At 30.8% G+C, this 21038-nt stretch overlaps 2 protein-coding genes and 1 pseudogene across 3 annotated transcripts in view; 2 read left to right on the top strand and 1 right to left on the bottom strand.

Moving 5' to 3' along the window:
* Nucleotides 1-6234, top strand: part of LOC144546339 (uncharacterized) — a 43229-nt gene extending 36995 nt beyond the window's left edge. For both annotated transcript variants that reach the window (XM_078294888.1, XM_078294887.1), the window contains exon 2: nt 6029-6234. The gene's annotated coding sequence lies outside the window, so the exon portion shown is untranslated. The remainder of the gene's footprint in view (nt 1-6028) is intronic.
* LOC144546340 (receptor kinase-like protein Xa21) lies at nt 3202-6786 on the top strand. The gene is made up of 2 exons (XM_078294889.1): nt 3202-5968; nt 6322-6786. The coding sequence occupies exons 1-2, from the start codon at nt 3235-3237 to the stop codon at nt 6672-6674; spliced, it is 3087 nt and encodes a 1028-aa protein (XP_078151015.1). The 5' UTR covers nt 3202-3234; the 3' UTR covers nt 6675-6786.
* A 14149-nt stretch (nt 6787-20935) lies between these two features.
* Nucleotides 20936-21038, bottom strand: LOC144546551 (small nucleolar RNA R44/J54/Z268 family; annotated as a pseudogene).

The following is a 21038-nucleotide window of genomic DNA, read 5'->3' as shown; positions in this document are numbered from 1 at the left end:
TATCAATAATAAAATTTTGATATGAAGCGTCACAAGTTTGATCGATTCATCTAAAAAAAAAAAAAAAAAATTTAAGTACGTAGTTATTCACTTCTAAATAAAATATATACTTCCCTTTGGCTACTTGCAGCTAGCGTGTAAACCAAGCCATCCTTGTTATTCTTTTTATGAGAAAGAAAATTTTTTCGTACAAGGACATAAATGTAATTATATAACTACAATAATATTTGATGAGAATCAAGATTTACTAAACATAAAATAATCCCCTCTTTGAGTCTGTTAATAAGATTTATTATCTTATAAGTTGAATTGTATTTAGTTTTTCAATATATTCTTGATTTATCATATGACTAAAAATATATGTTAACATTTTTTGCGTATTTCAATCATGGTAATTGTTTCATGCAGAAACCCAGTATCATTTTTGTGTCATCTAGCATAGACCAAATTATAAAATTTAGATTGAAAAAGTTAAAATGTAAAATATATAATATTTGACGGTTAGAATTATTTTTAATCAAAATTTCCATTAAAAAAATAATTATAACAACCAAGCTACCAAAGTTACAAGTACATATTCAATATTTTATGAGAAAAGACTAAACTATATAAAAAATTTTAAGATAATGAAATTTTATTACATTTTTATAGAGAATGACTCAAATGCTTCATTATTTTTATGTCTCAATCATATTCTGTATTTTCATTTTCGTTTTTTAAGTATAAATAATCAATCCGAACTACTTAACATGATCTCCATATTAAAAATGTACTTAGGAAATCAAATTTTATATTTTTTGTAATTTCGTCACTATTGTTTTAGATAGATACAAAGTTAGATGGTTCAAAATCTTCATTTAACAGATAAGTTAACAGACAAGTGAACAATTGGATTGGATGTATAGACATGGAATGTTGTATCCATGACAAACCAATTTTAACTTGACTGTTGGAGAGCAACTCTTCAAGCCATATCCCAATTTTCCACAAGTGGGGCCCGCCATTCAATAATTTTTCCTCGAAATGATTAGTTATCAAAATTTCAAGCATATTCCAATCAAATTTAGCCTTCCGTATCTATTCTAATCAAACTTATTTGAATGATAAATAGGAAAATCTTGACTTGTGGTCAACTCTGATAGTCTTCTTCCACCAGCTTATTTGAATAGGAAACTCTGAGGCTCCCTTATTTGAAGAACAACTCTTCCAAGTGATATCCCAATCTTCCACATGTGAGCCCCCCACTCAATAATTTTTCCTCGAAATTATTAGTTATCAAATTTTCAAACATATTCCAATCAAATTTAGCCTTCTTGTATATATCTATTCTAATCAAAATTAGCTTTAGCTGGTTTTTAAGCTTGAAAATAAATTTTGATAAATCTGAAATATTTCAGTACTATGCTTTATGCATCCATTCTATGCTGTCAAGTAGGTAAATACCCAACTCAATATCTGGGGGTCTCTTTTTAATAATGAACAGTGTTCTCAGTGCTATACATATGTACATATTAGCAATATATAAAGCTCTCAAATATTTAATTAAAGAGATAGGTAAAATTTTAAAAAAATATATATTGATTTTTTTTAGGAATTTATATTGGATTATTTTTAATTATAAAATTAAAGATTAGCATGTAAACCCGAAAAAAAAAAAAAAAAAACTGGCTGTAAAATTGTGTTGTCTTTTGTGCATTATCAAATAGTTATCATCAGGGGCAAATTTACATTTATCTATATGAGTGCTAAGTCACTCTGTGATTTTAAAACTTTAGTTTTGTATATTGAAATTTAATTGAATTTTATTTTTATAGAAAATTTTATATAGTCCATCTTCCTTTCATAAAACTATGATTGTGGAGAGTTTGGATTCACTTTCCATGAACAACATATTATTCATTTTAAATGTTAGTACCCCTATCATGAATTTCTAGTTATGCCCCTGGTTATCGCAATGTTATTTTATTCATAAAAAATTTCAATATACTAAAATTTTGATATGAATCGTCACAAGTTTGATAATTCATCTAAAAAAAACAATTTTTTTTTGTACTACGTAGTTATTCTATAAATAAAATATATACTTCCCCTTGGCTACTTGCAGCTAGCTAGCGTGTAAACCAAGTCATCCTTGTAATCCTTTTTATGTATAGAATGAAAATATTTTCGTACAAGGACATAAATGTAATTATATAACTACTATAATATTTGATGAGAATCAAGATTTACTAAACATAATACCATCTTTCAGTCTATTAATAAAATTTATTATCTTAAAAGTTGAATTAATGTATTTAGTTCTTCAATATATTCTTGATTTATCACATGACTAAAATGTATTTTAACATTTTTTATGTGTTTCAATCATGGTAATTGTTTCATGCAGAAACCAGTATCATTTTTGTCTTCTAGAATATACCAAATTATAAAATTTAGATTGAGAAGGCTAAAATGTAAATGTATAATATTTAACGGCTAGAATTAATTTTAATCAAAATTTCCATAATTAAAAAAATAATGCTAACAAATAAGTTACCAAATTACAAGTACATATTTAATATTTTATGAGAAAAGACTCAACTATATAAAAACTTTTAAGATAATAAAATTTAATTAATTTTTTATCTAGAAGGACACAAATGCTTCATTATTTAATTTTATGTCTCAATTATATTTCGCATTTTTATTTTCATTTTAAAATCTAAATAGTCAATCTGAACTACTCAATATGATCGTCATATTAAAAATGTACTTAAAAATTAAATTTTTTATTTTTTATAGTTTTATTACTATTTTCTTAGATGGTTCAGAATGTGTCCATGGCTAAGTGGACAAGTGGTTCAGAATGTGTCCATGGCAAGTGGACAAGTGGTTTAGAATGTATCCATGGCAAGTGGACAAGTGGACAATTGGATGTATAGACAAGCAAGGAGAGGCAGACTAGCTAAAATTTAACATATAAGTTAACAGACAAGTCTTGTTTCTAGTTTTTAATTATGGAAAATATATGGGCAATAGATTTTCTCTTCAAGTTTTGTTTCTAGTTTCTAACTTTTAATTTTTAATTTGAGGATGATATAATGGAAAATATATGGGCAATGACTCGCATATCTTGACTTGTGGTCAACTCTGGTAGTCTTCTTCCACCAACTTATTTGAATTATAAATAGGATTGTAGTCTTCTTCCACCAGATATATCCTCTTACAACACTTGATAACCCAAAAAAAAAGAAAATGAGAGGTTTACATCTCTTACTTTTCATATTCTTGTTCTCCTTCCATCTTCCATCAAACTGCTTTGCAACAAATGAAACTGATAAGTTTGCACTTCTCTCCTTCAAGTCTCTCATATCCAATAGCCCGTTCGGAGCATTATCATCATGGAATGATTCTCTCCACTATTGTCAATGGCAAGGCGTAAGGTGTGGCAACCGCCATCCTGACAGAGTAATCGCTCTCTCTCTGGGTTCATTAAGTTTGTCAGGCCGTATATCACCCTCTTTGGCAAATCTGACATTTCTCAAAAGTTTGAATCTTTCAGATAACCAGCTTACTGGTAACATCCCAACAGAGTTTGGTCATTTGAGTAGATTGCAATTTCTCAATTTGAGTGCTAATAACCTTGCCGGAAACATTCCATCAACTCTTGGTAATTGTTCCAATTTAGAATTTCTTAATATGAGACGCAATAATCTCCAAGGAACCATCCCTTCCAATCTAATGCAATGTAAAAAATTGAGATTTATCAATTTGAGATATAACTTTCTTGTAGGAGGCATACCTCCGCAGTTTGGTTTCCTAGAGTTACTCGAGTTATTGGATATAAGTAGAAATAATTTTACAGAATCTATCCCAAGCACCTTAGGCAACCTTACACATCTATCAACTCTTTATCTTGATGGAAATAATTTAGATGGTTTCATCCCTCCTTCACTCGGCCAACTAAAGGCTCTGGAGTACCTATCCCTCAGTAAAAACAATTTGTCGGGCAAGATACCACATTCTATTTACAACCTCTCAGCCATGGTTGACTTGAGATTCAGTGATAATCAACTTGATGGTAATCTTCCTTATGACTTTTGTGATGCATTTCAGAACCTACACACTATATCGTTGTACCAAAATCAACTAACTGGACAGATTCCAAAATCCATATCCAATTGTTCAGCCATGATTAATATTGATTTAGGTCAAAATTTCATAGACACAATACCGGATAGTATAGGAACCTTACAAAACCTTTCTTATCTTAACATGAATTCAAATCAAATTAAGGCCACCAGTGACGATTGGAGATTCTTTGATTCTTTAATCAACTGTACATTTCTACAAATATTGGAACTTGGAAACAACCAACTCCAAGGTATGCTACCTGGTTCTATAGCAAATCTATCTACTAGTCTTACATATTTAGGACTTTACATGAATCCAATTTCAGGAAATATTCCCGCAGAGATAGGAAAACTAACCAACCTTATTAACTTACAACTAGCTCTAACATTTATTGAAGGCACTATCCCAAAAGAAATAGGTGATCTTTGGAATTTGGGACGGTTAGGCCTAGAGGGAACCATGTTATCTGGTGAAATCCCATCAACCTTAGGTAATCTCACCCTGATGAATTCACTTCATCTCGAGAATAATGCATTCACTGGGAGTATACCAGAGGAATTAAGCAATATGCAAGTACTAGCTAAATTGAATCTTTCAAATAATAAATTTATAGGCTCAATCCCAAAGAAACTCTTCAATCTTCATTCACTTTCTATCAGCCTCGACTTGTCAAATAACTATTTGAATGGATCACTACCAGCAGAAATTGGCCAATTAAACAATGTAGAAGAAGTTTACCTATCAAATAACAAATTATCTGGTCAAATTCCTAGCACAATCGATGGGTGCCAGTTACTTCAAATACTTCATCTTGATGGAAACCAGTTGAATGGGTCTATTCCCGTCTCTTTGAGCAACATGATAGGGTTGCAAGATCTTGATATCTCAAACAATGCTTTATCTGGTCCAGTACCTGATTTTATTGGTCAGATGAAACTCCAGTATTTGAATATTTCTTTCAATAATTTTGAGGGGGAATTGCCGAAAGAAGGGGTTTTCAGGAACACTAGTGCAGTAGACATAAGAGGAAATTCAAAACTTTGTGGCGGAGTACCTGAAATGCATCTACCCAAATGCATTTTAGATAACCAAAAGAAGAAGCACTATTCCAAAATTACCATTGTAATAATTTGTTGCATAGGTGGTATTATATGCCTTTGTATAACCATGTTTTTGATAACCCTTTTTTGTTGGAAAAAGGGATCTCAGAATAACCCCCTACCATTTGTGGCCAAAAATTCTGAGTACCAAAAAGTGTCATACAATGACATTCTCAGGGATACGGATCATTTTTCGTCAGAGAATCTAATTGGAAGAGGTACTTTTGGAGCTGTTTACAAAGCTCCTATGAAATTTGAGAATGTGACAACTGTTGCCGTGAAGGTACTAAATCTCAAGCAGCGTGGTGCTTCTAGAAGTTTCTTGTCTGAATGTGAGGTACTAAGAAAAGTCAGACACAGAAACCTTATCAAAGTTTTAAGTTCATGCTCTAGCACAGACCACCAAGGTAATGATTTTAAAGCTTTGATTTTTGAGTTCATGCCTAATGGCAGCTTAGAAACATGGTTGCATCCGGACACGTGTACAAATAGGCCATTTAGGAGTCTCAGCCTTATTGAGAGGGTGAATATAGCAATCGATGTCGCCACAGCTTTGGATTATCTTCATAACCACGGTCCCGCTCCAATTGTGCATTGTGATCTTAAACCTAGCAATGTGCTTTTGAATGAAGACATGACTGCACATGTGGGTGATTTTGGGCTTGCCAGATTTCTAGTTCAGCCTGATTCTATGTCTTCTCTGTTGACAGGAAGTACAACTGGACTTAGAGGTTCCATCGGTTATATTCCACCAGGTACAAGCTTATACGTTCTTATGAGAAATTAACTTTGTGTATTAGTGTGTGTGTGTGTAGATATATAATTAAGTAGTTACGTACCAACTTACAGAAGTGTTTGTGTGTTTATTATTTATTTTTAACTTTATTAATAGTTTCAACAAAGTTTGCTTTGTCTCATATGTTCTTTCTTTTAATTATCTTAATAGATGGTACCAAACCTATAGTTAGCTCCTACATGTTAAATTGATATGTGAATAGTAAGTGACCACAAGCTTTCAGAACGCCAAATTAAATTATTCATAGTGAAAAAAAGGGAGGTCAATTCCTTTTCCCACAATATTCTTTTAATTCCTTTTTTTTTTTTTTAGAATATGGCATGGGAGGTCAAGCATCGGTTGAAGGAGATGCATATAGCTATGGCATTCTTCTGCTTGAGATATTTACTGGTGTAAGCCCCACCGATGAAAGATTCAGAGATGGATTGAATCTCCACATGCATGTTGAGATGGCTTTATCAGATCATGTTACTGAGATTATCGATCATAAATTGTTCCCAATCAATGATGGAGGAGAGAATGAAAATGCAGATAATATTCACAATTGCTTGGTTTCGGTGATTCGATGTGGTCTCTTGTGCTCCAAATTGTCTCCAAAAGAGCGCATTGGGATCAAAGAAGTAGTGAAGGAGTTGAATTCGGCTCGAATGAAGCTGCTGAGATGAGAGAGATAAAAAGTGACAGATTGAAAATCTGAAAAATATGAGGTCATGACTCACGAGCTATGGAATTTATCTTTAGTATTGTTATTAACATTAATTGGCTGTTAAGTACATATAATGTGTATATTTGTATTTGAAACCGTTGATGAAAACTATAGTAATTTGCATTTATAAATAAGCCAATGGTACTTTTTACGTGATACGAGAATATATTTTATTTCGAGTGACAGGTTTTGAATGAGTTCTTTATTTTTCTTTATTTTTCATTTGTATTTAATCATGATTTTTGTAGCTATCAATTATTTTTGGTTTCCTTCAAAATTTTATGTTAATTGTGAAAACTTTGATATTATAATAAAGATCTTGAGGAAAGTAGTATTTGCTCAAAAAATTAGATGGTATATATCATATATGCAAATCGCAAAATTTACAACTAATGTGATTCATTTATAAACTATTGTAATAAGCATTTCATACATCAACCTATATACTCTTTACGTGAATTCGGATTTAATTCGCAAATCTGGTGATTATGATCATAATTATGTGCAGAAAAAAATCACATATTAAGTTTATCTATACAAATGAATAAATTAGCATGAAATAAATTATTACTATATCCTTTCTATAATCGAGTATAGTTTTAAAATCACACTCCATCAATTTAATCGGATTTGGTTAGATCCGAATTGGAACTGAATAATCAGATAAAGATAACACCTCTAGCCATCACCAAATAATGCTATGATATAAAACTAAATTACGTATCTTGTTATAAGAACTATGGACTTGGCGTTTGTTGCGTAGTGACACAAGTTTCGTCCCTCTACATAGAGACGCATGTTCAATTCTCGCCAAAAACATCTAAAAGTTATTCATAGTGTACATAATTCTTTTAGTCTGAAAGAAAGATGAATGTCACACTTTTAAATTAATTTCATTGAACCACAGATCAGAAGTATCAATTTATAAAAAAGAAAAGAAAAATTAATTTAATATCTTGGTCTCTGGGCCGTAAAGTAACTCAAATTTTGGGTTTGAATCCGGCTATTCAATTATAATTCAGACTAATATTCAGCTCGAGTTAAAATGCACGTAACCCCTTCAATATTTGTACCATAGTAGATTGAACTCAAACTCAGAAATTGAGTTACTTTAGGGGATCCGAATTCAGGCAAGAGGAGCTGGTCCTTGATGAGGGGCCGAATGCCTGACAAGAGGTCCCACCATGTAGTGAGATAATTAAGAAGGGCTGTTAAATAGGCTCTTCTTCTTTTCTTTGTTTAATTTGACTTTCTTCTCCATTGAGATGGGAAAAGAAAGTTAGAAAAAAGGCAGAAAAAAAAATAAAAATACAAATATCCAAAAAAAAGGCAGAAAGTTACAATTTAATAGTCTGGTCTCCGGATTCCCTAAAGTAACTCAAATTTCGGGTTTGAATCCGGTTGTTCTATCAAAATTCAGACTAATTCAGTTTGAAGTGGAATGTACATAACTACTTTAATATTTGTAATAGTGTAGATCGAAACAGTCCAAATCCAAACTCAGAAATTGAGTTACTTTACGGGATCTAATTCAGGCAGAGGAGCTGATCCTCGATGCACAGGAAACCAAGGATGAGGGGCAGAATGTCTGACAAGAGGTCCTACCAAGTAGTGAGATAATTAAGAAGGGCTGCTAAATATGCTGTTCTTCTTTTCTTTGTCTTTCTTCTCCATTGAGATGGGAAAAGGAAGTTAGAAAAGAGAAATAATAGAAAAAAGACAGAAACAAATAAACATACAAATATCCAAAAAAAAAAAAAGTTTTAGTGAATTTTACCCTTTTTTATACTTGAAATGCCATTTAGAAATTAAAAATAATTTGTTACTGTGGCCATGCCATTTAGCTCAATGGAATATTGATATGCTTAATTTGTCAAATCTGTTGCCAGAGCATTTGTTGGAACAGTCTGGATAGAATTTGAGTTCGATCGGTTCAGATCAAATTAATCTCAAATTAGTACAAAACCAAAAAATCTTCTTTCAGTTTGCATAATATAAACCACATCTGGCGAATAAATCAATCAACTAAATTACTAATCAAAATAAAATTTTAGCTGCTACAAGCATACATTTAATATTTTACAAAAACTGAACAAATTTTTTTAAGATAATAAAGTCAACTAAATTTTTATTGAGGACTAAAATGCATTATTATTTTCATGTCCTAATCATATTCTACAATCTTATTTCTGTTTTCAAAATTTAAATAGTAAATTCAAATTATTCAATATGATATTCATATTAAAATGTGCTTGGAAAACAAATTTTGATATATTTTTTTAATTTTTTTTACTATCATTTTAAATAGATATAATTTTTATTTATTTTTGGATGGTTTGCAAATAAGTGACAATTGGATGTATGAACATGTAAGTAGGTAGCTAGAGTACAAAATGTTTCTAATAATAAAATGTATCCATAGTAAACCAATTTGGAATTGACTGTCATGGAGAGCAAGTAGATCTTCAACTCATATTCCAATAATTTTCCACCTGTGGGGCCCGCCACTCAATATTTTTTCCATGTTGGGGTTCTTTTTTTGCCAAAAAAGTGATTTATAAGATGGGAAAGATAAAAGTGAAGAATAGAATAAAGGGATGGAAATGCCTGAATTTGTCTCATGCATGAACAGTGTTCTCAGTGCTATACATATGTACAAATTAGCGACTGCCATATATGTGTCCCTATTCTGAGTCAAGAACGACTTATGATCACTTTCATCTTATCAGTATGCATAATAGACCAACAATACAACTGGTTTTCTCTTGCTGCCCTCACAGCACCCAGTAAAGGAAAACCAAAAACCATAAAATGAGGATCACCTTCGTCAAGATTATTTTCCTTTCTGTTCTCATTCTTATGGCCTCTCTGCCAGCAGTAGCGCCTAAAGGTAATGTTCCTTCCAGTGGTCCCAATGGATGTAGTGTAGGCCCGGGCAATGGTGCTCATAATTGTCCACCTACTCTTCCAGGAGGAAAACTTGTCAGCACAGATGGCGATCACGCCACACGTCAAGATAAAGATCATCCATAGTAAACATATATTTCTCCTTGTATACGTATGTATTAGGTGAATGTGTGCCTCTATATGTTATACTGAAGTACGTAGTCATACTCTGTTTTTTTCTTTTTCTTTTTCTTTTTCTTTTTTGTAATTCAAAGTAGGCATGCCTTATGCATAAGGTGGTGCCGAATTATCTTTTGTGAAGATGTCAATGTTCTAAATAGTTGACTATAGCGATGCAGCGTCAGTATAATATTTTCTTAATTTTCTTGATCATTTAAAAAGTTCTTCAGATGAGCTTGTTTGTTTTCATTAAATAGTGAAATAATTTGAAGTGCTAATAATGTTGCTAGCTCAAATTGTTTACATAACCTAAGTCCAAACAAAAGTAATTAAGATTAGTTTTTAATAAAATTCCACATTAATTTAAAAGTAAAAAATACTATTCTCAGTCAAATAAACCCTACTTCTTATGGCCATATTCTGGACTGATATAGTGATGACAAGGTGATGTTTTTGTTTGATTAATTACTGATAATCACATCATAAACAGTTAATTGAGGTTGACTTGCTAGCTTGGACTGATTAATTTTGGATCTAAGAGTAGGTCCAAATATTAAAGGAGCCATGCATTCCATCTTGAATTGGATTGGTACGGATTCTAATTGGACAGTCAGGATCTAAACTCAAATATTCTGTTATCTCATAGGATGCATACTCAACTTCAAAGGAATACTCTTTTAAGAAAAAATAGAAAATAATTTCAAAGGAATGGTTACTTGGATGCTGCTTGTACTCTCATATTGGTAAGCAAACACAATATAAATAAATACTAATGAATATCTCCAGTTCATTTTAAAATAGAAAAACAATAGACAAGATTCACTTATAACACAGGCGGTATTTCATCTTAGAACCATCGGATCCAAATCGGATGGTTCAGAAATAACCAGCACTGCAATGAACAGTGCAAAACCCATCCCAAATTATATAATATTATATATATATATATATAAGTAGATGTCGGCTGAATCCCTGTCTACATTCTCGTCATCAATTTTGGACCTTACGGCCTGTTAAAGCCCAACTGGTCACGGCCCATCAAATTAATAAGAAATGCAGCATTTCTTATTTATTTTATTTACCATGTTTAAATATTAAAATTACGTAAGTCTTATGTTACATTAACTTACCAAGGAAATGTTTTATATACCCACGCGCCTAAAAGTTCATATTGGTAACATTGGTACCGTATTGTTACCGGAACGGACTGGTGTAAGGATGTACGTACCAGACTTTAATTTGTGCTAGTCCCAAATTTTCCCCATTTAATCTGCTAATAAACCACCAACATTACGAATCTCTCGTTCATACAACCAATTTTCTTTTCTTAACCTAACTGTAGAGTTTACCCCCACAATTATGCAACAAACTCCAAAGTAAAAATTTTTTTTTTTTTTTTTTAGTAAAGATTAAAGGTGAAATCACTCAATTATTTAATATTTACAAAGAATTCTTTCTACTATATTTCGAACCTGCGACCTCACACACAGAGTGCATAACCTTTGCCACTAGACTAAAAGCTAGTTCTCCAAAGTAAAAAAGTTAACTGCAGTTGGCACTCAATTGTGGAACCAACCTTGGTATTAAAATTCAAGTGATCCTGCATTGAAATCACACCCAATCACTTTAATTTACATTAAATTTGCATTTATGAAAATGAATAATATCTCAATCCTGTCCAAAATTTTATCCTCAATTTATCGACAAATGAACTTTAACAGCAACCGGCTGGTTAATTTCAATATCAAAATAAACAATCTAATGACTTTCAACATTTAAAGTAAAACAAACGAAAATGATTATAAATGAAATTAAGCGAAATTGGTCATGCAATTAAATTAAGGATTACTCAAGTGTCAATTGATCCTCAATTCAGCTTTTATTTGTCACTGACATATTGAATGAAACCGTTAATGAGTGAAAAGCTGGACCTTGATTTATTTTTTAGGCAAGTTAATCTCTTATATAAATAAGTTAAGAAATTTAAAATATTTCATGAAAGGATGCATGCATTCTTGCTTTGTACACAAATTTAATGGAAATTTTGAGAAAATGTGTATGATGTACCATGTATGATTAGTGTTTTTGTAGTAGTGAATAATCGTTATATTTATTAGTACCATGTATGCTTACTGTTTTTGTAGCAGTGAATAAGTCCCATTTACAATGTCTACCCGCATATGGCCTTTTGTCACTGCCGCATACGGACCCGTATACAGTACTGTCACTACCGCATATGGTATAGACCACCCCACAGACAGAGTCGCATACCGGTACTATTATTCCTTACGGATGCCAGGGTTTGGTTCTATGCATATTTGAAAGGTTCTCCGACTCTAAGGTCGGCTTGTGGGGGACAATTCAGATTATCACAGGATGTAATATAATTAAATCACTCACGCTAACCTAATTAATCACATTCCTCTATTACTTGCTAAGTAATAACCTTAAACCCTACTTATTACAAGTAATAAATAAATTCCTAATTATAATTCAAGATGATATCTAATCTACATCCTGCCAAAGGAGCCCACTGGGTTCTAACCCTAGTCTTTGAACCGCTGCTAAGCCTCGTTAGCCGAACTATTTATAGTACTTATTACTTGTATCCTCTCTCACACCAAGGTACAATGACTTAACACGTATGGTATGTGGAGGATATTGGAATATAGTAGACAGAACTATGTATGTAAGGACATATTTCAATAACATTCAAAGAATAACGAAATCTCAAATAAACATAAAAGAAAAATAAATATAATAGTAAAGAAATAATATAGAATTCATTACATTCAAACTCTAGAGAGGAGAAATTTAGCTACTCAATGTCATGACAAAATAAAAGAAGTAATAAAAGAAAGACAATGTAAAACCTTGAAAACCTCTTCCATGCATTTTAATATTAAAAAAAACAATCTCTCCATAACAACATGGAGGACAAGCCAATAACAACTCAAAAATTTTACTCCAAAAGAATTAGAAATTGTACTCCAAAAGAAATTTATGGATCTTTTTTAATTAAAGAGATATGTGGATTTATGGATAAAATTTATTTTCTCGATACCTACAAATATTTTAGTATATATTTAAATTTACATTTAAAAAAAATTCTTGTGCAATTGATTTGTTTGATATAATTCACAAGTAACTGGCTGCTCCATACACAATATTACACATCTCCTAAACCACAAAGTGAAATCAATTGATTGCTAATATGAGCCAAAACTATCTTTTTGAAATTAATAATTGAAACTGTTTATTGGTTAACATATTATACAACTAAACCACAACATATATACCCTCCTATTAATTATTTATAAAAAAAAGATTCCATTAATTGTTTAGAACAAAAAGAGAGTTCAAAATTATTTATTTTCACAGAGACCAATTGTTAGATTTGGAATGTACTGTTGAAATTTAGTGACGTCCAAATTATAATTATAATTTGAACTATGTGTTATATAATTATATGTTTAATACTATCATAAATAAATGCCTAAACAAATGATCAAATTCATAATAACGTTGTAATGCTAATTAGGCATTGTACGTATTTTAATTAGGATATGGACCAAAGTACCTATAGAATATTCAGGTAATTATTTCTAATTGTTCATGGACCAATTAGAAATATTACAATTTGAACTCGTGCAAATTAGAATAATAATATTGGCATGAAAACAACCAGATTTGGTTTATTTCTAGATTTGGATCGTATTAAAATTGATTAGATTAAATTATGGTCATATTTGGTTTATTTATAGATGATTCTAGAAATATTTATGGTCATTTTCATATAGTTTTCTTAAGCCAAAATTACGATTGTAATTCTGAACCAATTTAGCTAATTATACCATTTTCACGAGTATTTAAGGGCTGGGTCTCCAAAGCAGCAGCAATCAATTCTCTCAGATCAATTCTGAAATTCGGGTTAGCCTCTTTATATTGCTCCATTAAGTCTAAAGACGAGATTCTGTTGAAGCAACTTCGGAGAAGAATCTCGACTGGCATTGCTGCAAGCTTTGGATCTGAGGCCTCAAGTTCAAAGTTCAAGTGTTTAAGAAGGGCTCAAGAAGTGTTCAAGTCTTTGATCTCTTAGGATTAGCATGCTAGAGTGATTAATTTCGAAATAATGTTGTAATTTAAATAGTAGGACCTGTGTTCTTGTAAATAACTTTTTATAATCAATCGAAATGTCAGATCTTTTCTGACCTTCAAAAAAAAAAAAAGTCTTTGATCTCGATTGAGTGTCGAGGACAATTAGGTTTTAAATTTCTGTAGAGTATTTTTTAGGATATGTTTCATAGTTTTACAGGATATGTCATATATTTTACATGAGCTATGCATTGTATTGCTTTTCTTTATTTTACTGGATCTGTTTAACAGTTTCGTAGGATATATATACAATAGTTTACAACATATATGCAATATTTATAGGATCTAGTTAACAGTTTTACTGATTTAAATTTCTAGTATTTTTCTAATAGAATTACAGGATATATGAATCAGGTTTAAAGATCATGTAGAATATTTTACCGGATATAGTTCACAGTTTTACATGATATATGCATCATTTTATAGTATCTATTATTATTGATGTTTAAAGGTTTATAGTATATAGTTCACAATTTTACAGGATATAGTTTACAGTTTTACAGGATATGTAGAGTGTTTTAAGGGATATAGTTCACAGTTTTATAACCTTATTTGTTTTATTTATTTTGTAGGATGATATTTCTAAAGAACACATTTTTTCTAGTGATGAGGCTTCTAACTCATCCAAACAATACTAAACAAAGAGTTATGAAGTAAAAGTTTTTGTATGTTGATTAGTATGATTATGTGGAATGTATGAATTTATGTTTAGAATGTTATTATTTGTTTTTGTTACTGTTGAACAGTGATGTTTTCAATAGTGACAGTTTATGCTTGTGAATAGTTACTAATGTTTAACAATGTGGTTGTGAATAATTGATATATTGATGTTTTATAGTTCGCATCTGTTAGTTTTACTATTTACATATGTTAAATTTATAGTATTGAAGTTTGCAGTGTGTTTATCTCAATTTTATAGTGTTTTAGGTTTCTGATTTATAGTTTTATAGTTTATATTTGAGAATTTTACAGTGTTGAAGAACTATAGTTTGCATCTATATGATTTACAGTATGTGTAGTATTAATTTAGAAGATATAGATGCAGATATAAATATTAATAATTGAAGGAAAAAATATATGAAATTTTGTTTCAAAATTTTTTTAATTAATTTTAATTTCGGGAAAAATAAATAAATTTGATTGAAGAAAAATAATTTTGATTCAAAAAAATTAATTTTGCATAATTTCTGGGGTTATTTTGAAAAAACTGCAAATTTGAGAAGTGGTCCAGTGTTACAATGTTCTAGAAGGTTTTAACACTGTTATTAACTGTAAGTGAGAGAAATACACCAAGTGGTCCTGCAGCAGATAAAGTTAGTTTGGCAAGTTGTGCAAGTTGCAAGTACTCAAAGTGGTCCCGCAGGATATTAAAATTTTAAAGTGTGTTTTGTATATGATTTGTTATATGAGATTATAGTATAGAATTGGAATTTTACAATATTCGCACAAGTCAAATGACAGTTTTTTTGTGGAAATACTGTGGACACATTGTGCAGAATTGAATGCTTCATTTTTATTAATATCTAACAGAAAATAGAAATTAATAATTATACCCAGGTTTTATGAGTATTTTTAAAAATGCGAGTTATTAATAATTATACCCACTTTTTCTGGATATTTTTAAAACTGTCCAAACTAGCCAATTAATTGCCGGTCCTCTTTTTTTCTCAATCGGCCATTAAATGACCAGTCCTCAATCTTTCTTTTTTTTGACATTATGAAGAGCAAGATACTGAAATCTAAGATTACTCCATTAATTTTTTTTAAATATTGGTTAGATTACTTCTTTTGATGTATAATTCGCAAAATTATACTAAAATATGCTAAATTACGCTAATAGGGACGATATCTTTACAGAGAAAGGCGAAAAACAACGACAAAACTTCAAACGGCTACAAAATGGCACTCGAGTGTTGATTCAGCAAATTAAATGGCCACTTGTCGAAAAGTTTGCCAGAAGATTTCCTCTCTCTTCTATTATTAGTCTTCCATCAGTTTAATGATAACTATTTCAGAGACATTCCACAAAAGAGAGAGAAACCGCTCATTTAGCCTTTTAGATATTATAAAATTGAGTTTTGAGACAAAATCTACGAAATTTCCTTGAAATTCTCTTTAATTTGCGTTTGAAATTGACAAGCAGTAAGTTCAAGTTTCAGAACAAAAAAAAAAGTTGGTACTGCAGTATCTTTCTGAGATTGTTGTTTGAATCTGCAGTCTCTCTACTGGTACCGTATTTTCAAATTGCAACCCTGATGAAATATAATTTTGATGAAAATAGAGTTAATTGGTTTATTTTTTTTTAAATGTTAAATAAAACAATTTCGGTGGATAACATGCACATAAATTTGATGATAGTTCCCTTTGCAAGGACGGTACGTACATGATGAAATAAGAAGTTATATGAAGGAATGAGATCTAAAAGAGAAATATATAGCTAGATTTAAAAATCGTGTCAATTTATAACGGACGGTTCGGATTAAACATGAGAGGATGAGACACTTACGATAATCTGAACTTGATGAAACAATTTAGTCAAAAACGACTGCCATATATGTGTACCTATTCTGAGTCAAGAACGACTTGTGATCACTTTCCTCCATATAAATATTCATCTCATCAGTATGCATAATAGACCAACAATACAACTGGTTTTCTCTTGCTGCTCCTCACAGCACTTGGTAAAGGAAAACTAGAAGCCATTATTGGTTTTATACTTCTATTATCTATAAAATGAGGACAACCTTCGTCAAGTTTATTTTCCTTTCTGTTCTCATTCTTATTGCCTCTCTGCCAACAGTAGCGCCTCTAGAATGTAATGTAGACACCAGCGGTGCTCCTAACTGTCTGGAGGGGCATGATGACCCACAACCTCCTGCGGGATGGAAACTCATCAGCACGTACAGATGGCAATCACGGCACACTTCAAAATTAATAAAGATCATCCATAGCAAACATATTCCCCTCGATCGTATATGTATGTATTAGCTAGGTGAATGTGTGCTTCTATATGTTATATATTGTTCTGCGGTAGACCCACTGAAGTAGTCATCTTCATTCTTTTTTGTAATTCAAAGTAGGCATGCATTAATGCATGTGGTAGTGCCAATTTATCTTTTCTGAACATGTCAATCAATTCTCTGATTAGTTGACTATAGCGATGCGGCGTGAGTATAATATATTCTTGCTTTTTGAAAGCTATGATATATATATATAGATAGAGAGAGAATGACTAATATCTAAATGTTTGTTCCTGAATCTTAGAACAAACATTTCAATTTTTACATTTTCAAAGTCCAAACAATTGATCCAAACCGTTCAACATTCAATCTATATTGAAATATGCTTAAAGACCAAATTTTACATTTTTGAATTTTTTTACTATTTATTAAATCAGTTTTAAAATAGCTGTTTTTAATGATCCAAAAGTTCTTCACTGTTTACATTTTTTACTATTTGTTTGGACTTTGAAGAAGGTCGGTCTTGTTGAAAAGATTCAGCCCTTTTTTACTATTTGTTCTAGAATCATTCTGACCCTGATTGTGAATTTGCTAGCCCATGCTCCCAACAGCTTGTTGAGTTCACCTTCACCCATTAATTGTCACTTGATTTGGGAAATTGATATTAATTGTTTCTACCTATGGGATTTTATTCAGATACCAGTACTATTACTGTTACTGTTGACAGTCAACAAAAGATACCAGTACTGTTACTGCTACTGTTGAGGGTATTGTATTATGACACAGTGTAAGGAAAAAAACGGAGGAATGAAAAACAAGAAGAGGGGAAACATTTTCTGGATGGACAGAAAGTCTAAAACTTTTCTAAGATATCATCTCATGAGGGAAAGAATGTCTGACAAGAGGTCCCACCAAGCAGTGTGATAATTAAGGACTGCTAAAAATCAGCCCTTTCTTTACTTTGTTTGCCTTTCCTTTACATCGAGATGAGAAAAGAAAGTTGGAAAAGACAAAAAATAGAAAAGGGCTGAAAAAAAAAATAAAGATACAAATATCCAAAAAAGGTAATTTGTAAATTTGACCCTTTCTTATTCTTGAAATCGTCTGCTCTCACATGTCCCAACTCATCCGAATTCATATCACCTGATGTAAAAGAAATTTTGAATTTAGATCCAAACCGTCTGCTCTGCTTTGTCACAAATATTAACGGATTGGTACGGATTCTAATTGGACAGTCCGGATCTAAACTCAAATATTCTGCTACCTCATAGGATGCAGATCTCTGTTTGATTAGGTACTGGATCCAGTAGCCATATGGATTGAATGTACTTCCATTTTTAATTTGAACAGTTTTAATACGATTTGAGGAGATCAGAAATGAAAATAGTATCATACAGTGAAGTAGCTATTTGGACAAGTTATGGTCCATTTGGACTAATTTTGTGCCTCCACATATATATTCTTATGAAAATTATTTTAAAAATAGAAATTTCTCTACATATCATTTCTCTACACGAAAGTTTTAGATATTCTTTATTTTCTCTTCAGATCGCAAAGATATGATTGTTTTCATCATGATAAGATCTACTATTAATCTATTCACAAAGATACAATAGCCCTAAACAAAAATCCGAAAAGATATGATTGCTTCCATTTTCATTGTCGAAACTATAGAGGAAGATGAGAAATGAAATTGAGGAAATGGAGAAATAAGGAAATAATTTAATTGCAAGAATTGAAAATAACTGTAAAGAGAAATAATGAAACAGATCGTTAGGAATTTATTCAATTTTAATGTGATAAATCATGTAGCAGTCTGTGTGGCGAGTATATTTTTAACTAAATTTAGACTTCTACACATTAAATAGATATATTTAATCAAAAGAAGATAGATTATGTGATTGAAGGGTTGATATTCAATTCAAAAATTCATCTTTCAATCTCAGCCGTTGGCGGATCAGGACAACTACGTGCATAATATAAGAATGGAGATATATTTTTAATAAGGGGAGTGCTATACTAAGAGCAACAATTCTAATTTTGAGAGCTGAGAGAATTTTTTGTTTCTAAATACTCAATTTACCCTTGCTCTTTAAATGAATTGCTTAATTAAAGGATCCACTTCATCTCTCTCAATGATAGAACTTATTTAAGGAAAGTTCCTTTCATTAGAAAATAAAAAAATCCTTTCTTCTTCCGTGAATTCTATATTTCCAAAAATATTGTGTCTCATAGATATATAGTTATATTTCTAATTTTTTAATGATTTTAGCTACTTCTAAATTAGTAGAAAAAATAATAGCTTGACCATTTAGTATTAAAATGTAGAGTACAATATACATAAATTATCTCTAAATATCAACTAAGTTGGTTGACTAATAATACTTTTCTCTACGTGAAAAAGGTCCTTTAAACTTCTCTTTTTATTAAGAGGAAGGTTCAAATGCCTCCATTTTTTGTGCCTCCATCATGCCTCCATTTTTAAAAACTTTAATAACTCAAAATTTAAAACTTAAATGTCAAAATAAAACCGTTAGATGTGATCTATGTTATTTTCTCTATGCGTCCATAAAAAAAATATCACATTTTGATTTTGCTTTTATATGAAATTATGAATCAATAAGTTGAAAAATCAACGTCTAGAAATTATCCACATTAGTATACATTTTTATAAGCTCAAGATGATAACCAAACCAAAGTTGAAATGTCATAATTTTTTACACGTGCATAGATAAAATGATGTATTTCATATCCAACGGTTTTATTTTGAATTTTAAGATTTAAATTTTGAGTTATTAAAGTTTTTAAAAATAGAGGCATGATGGAGGTACAAAAAATGAAGGCATTTGAACTCTCCTCTTTTATTAATATGAGTCTCCAATATTAAATAATTTCTTATAGGACAAAATATCCTTGCCCTTCTATTCCTGGGAAATCCTCATGCTGTCAAGGACAAAACTTTCCTTTAATTAGTTATATTATTAATTGAGAGAGAGGAAGTGGATCCGGTAATCAATCAATTTATTAAATAAGTAAGGGTAATTTGGGTATTTAGAATTAAAAAATTCTCTCAGCTCTCAAAATTAGAATCGTTGCTCTTAGTATAGCACTCCCCTTTTAATAAAGTGCAAAATGGATAGTTTATAAATTTAAAATTAGTTTTAATAGAAAATTTAATAAAGTTGGTAAATTTGTGAGTTTTTTAAATTTAGAAGATGAATATGATATTATGAATTTTAGAATGATAAATACGTAATTTTGAAATTTTTGAGAAGTACACATCAAATATTCCCATTTGAATGCCACGTTTTGACCAGTGTTGTAAATAACGGTATGCGGTTATTGGACGGACAGGGTACCGTTAACTGAGTAATCAGGAATAATTGAAAATAATCGGTCGATAAATTGAAAAAATATGTAACAGTTTGATTATAACCAACGACTAATCGGTTGATTAATCGGCCTAAACATACGTTTTTTACAACACTGGTTTTGATTCCCGGGCCTTTCACAATGAAAAATAATCGAGAATTTCCCAAAAAATAATTATGAATTGAATTGCGTAATAACTAATAAATGATGTACATCTTCCAAAAAACTAAAATACGTATTTGTACTAATTTTTTGGAACCTCTTGTTATGTAACTAATGGCGAAACACAACAAATATATATTTACTATGTCGTATTTTTAGTATTCCTTTATTAAAATGAAAGAATATAAAAGCGAGTTCGGCTAGCTAACATCAGTGTCATATGACATCAACTTCAAAATTAATTGGATAAATTTTAAACAACTAATATGAACCGTTCAAACCGATTTACTTACCGATTTACTTTATTAATGATGTATTTACATACAAAATTCTTATATTTTCAACTTATATTTTACTATTACTTGCTTTTCAACTTAGAAATATATTACAGTGAAATATCAAATCTGTAACTATGAGGTACAAAACCCCCTTAATTTGTAACTATGGGAAGATCAAATAGAAAATTCAAAAGAGGATTTGCGGAAATTGATTGAAGAAACCAGATAAAGCATCAGAGAGATTCCCAATTAGACCAAGTCTTCATCCCTTTTTGAAAATTCAAAGAGGGAGTACAGAATCCTGTCTACATTGTCGTTATCACTTGCATG

The sequence above is a fragment of the Carex rostrata genome, chromosome 29 (genome assembly GCF_964058835.1).
Source record: "Carex rostrata chromosome 29, lpCarRost1.2, whole genome shotgun sequence".
NCBI classification, from domain to species: Eukaryota; Viridiplantae; Streptophyta; class Magnoliopsida; order Poales; family Cyperaceae; genus Carex; species Carex rostrata.
This window is presented reverse-complemented; position numbering and strand designations above follow the sequence as displayed.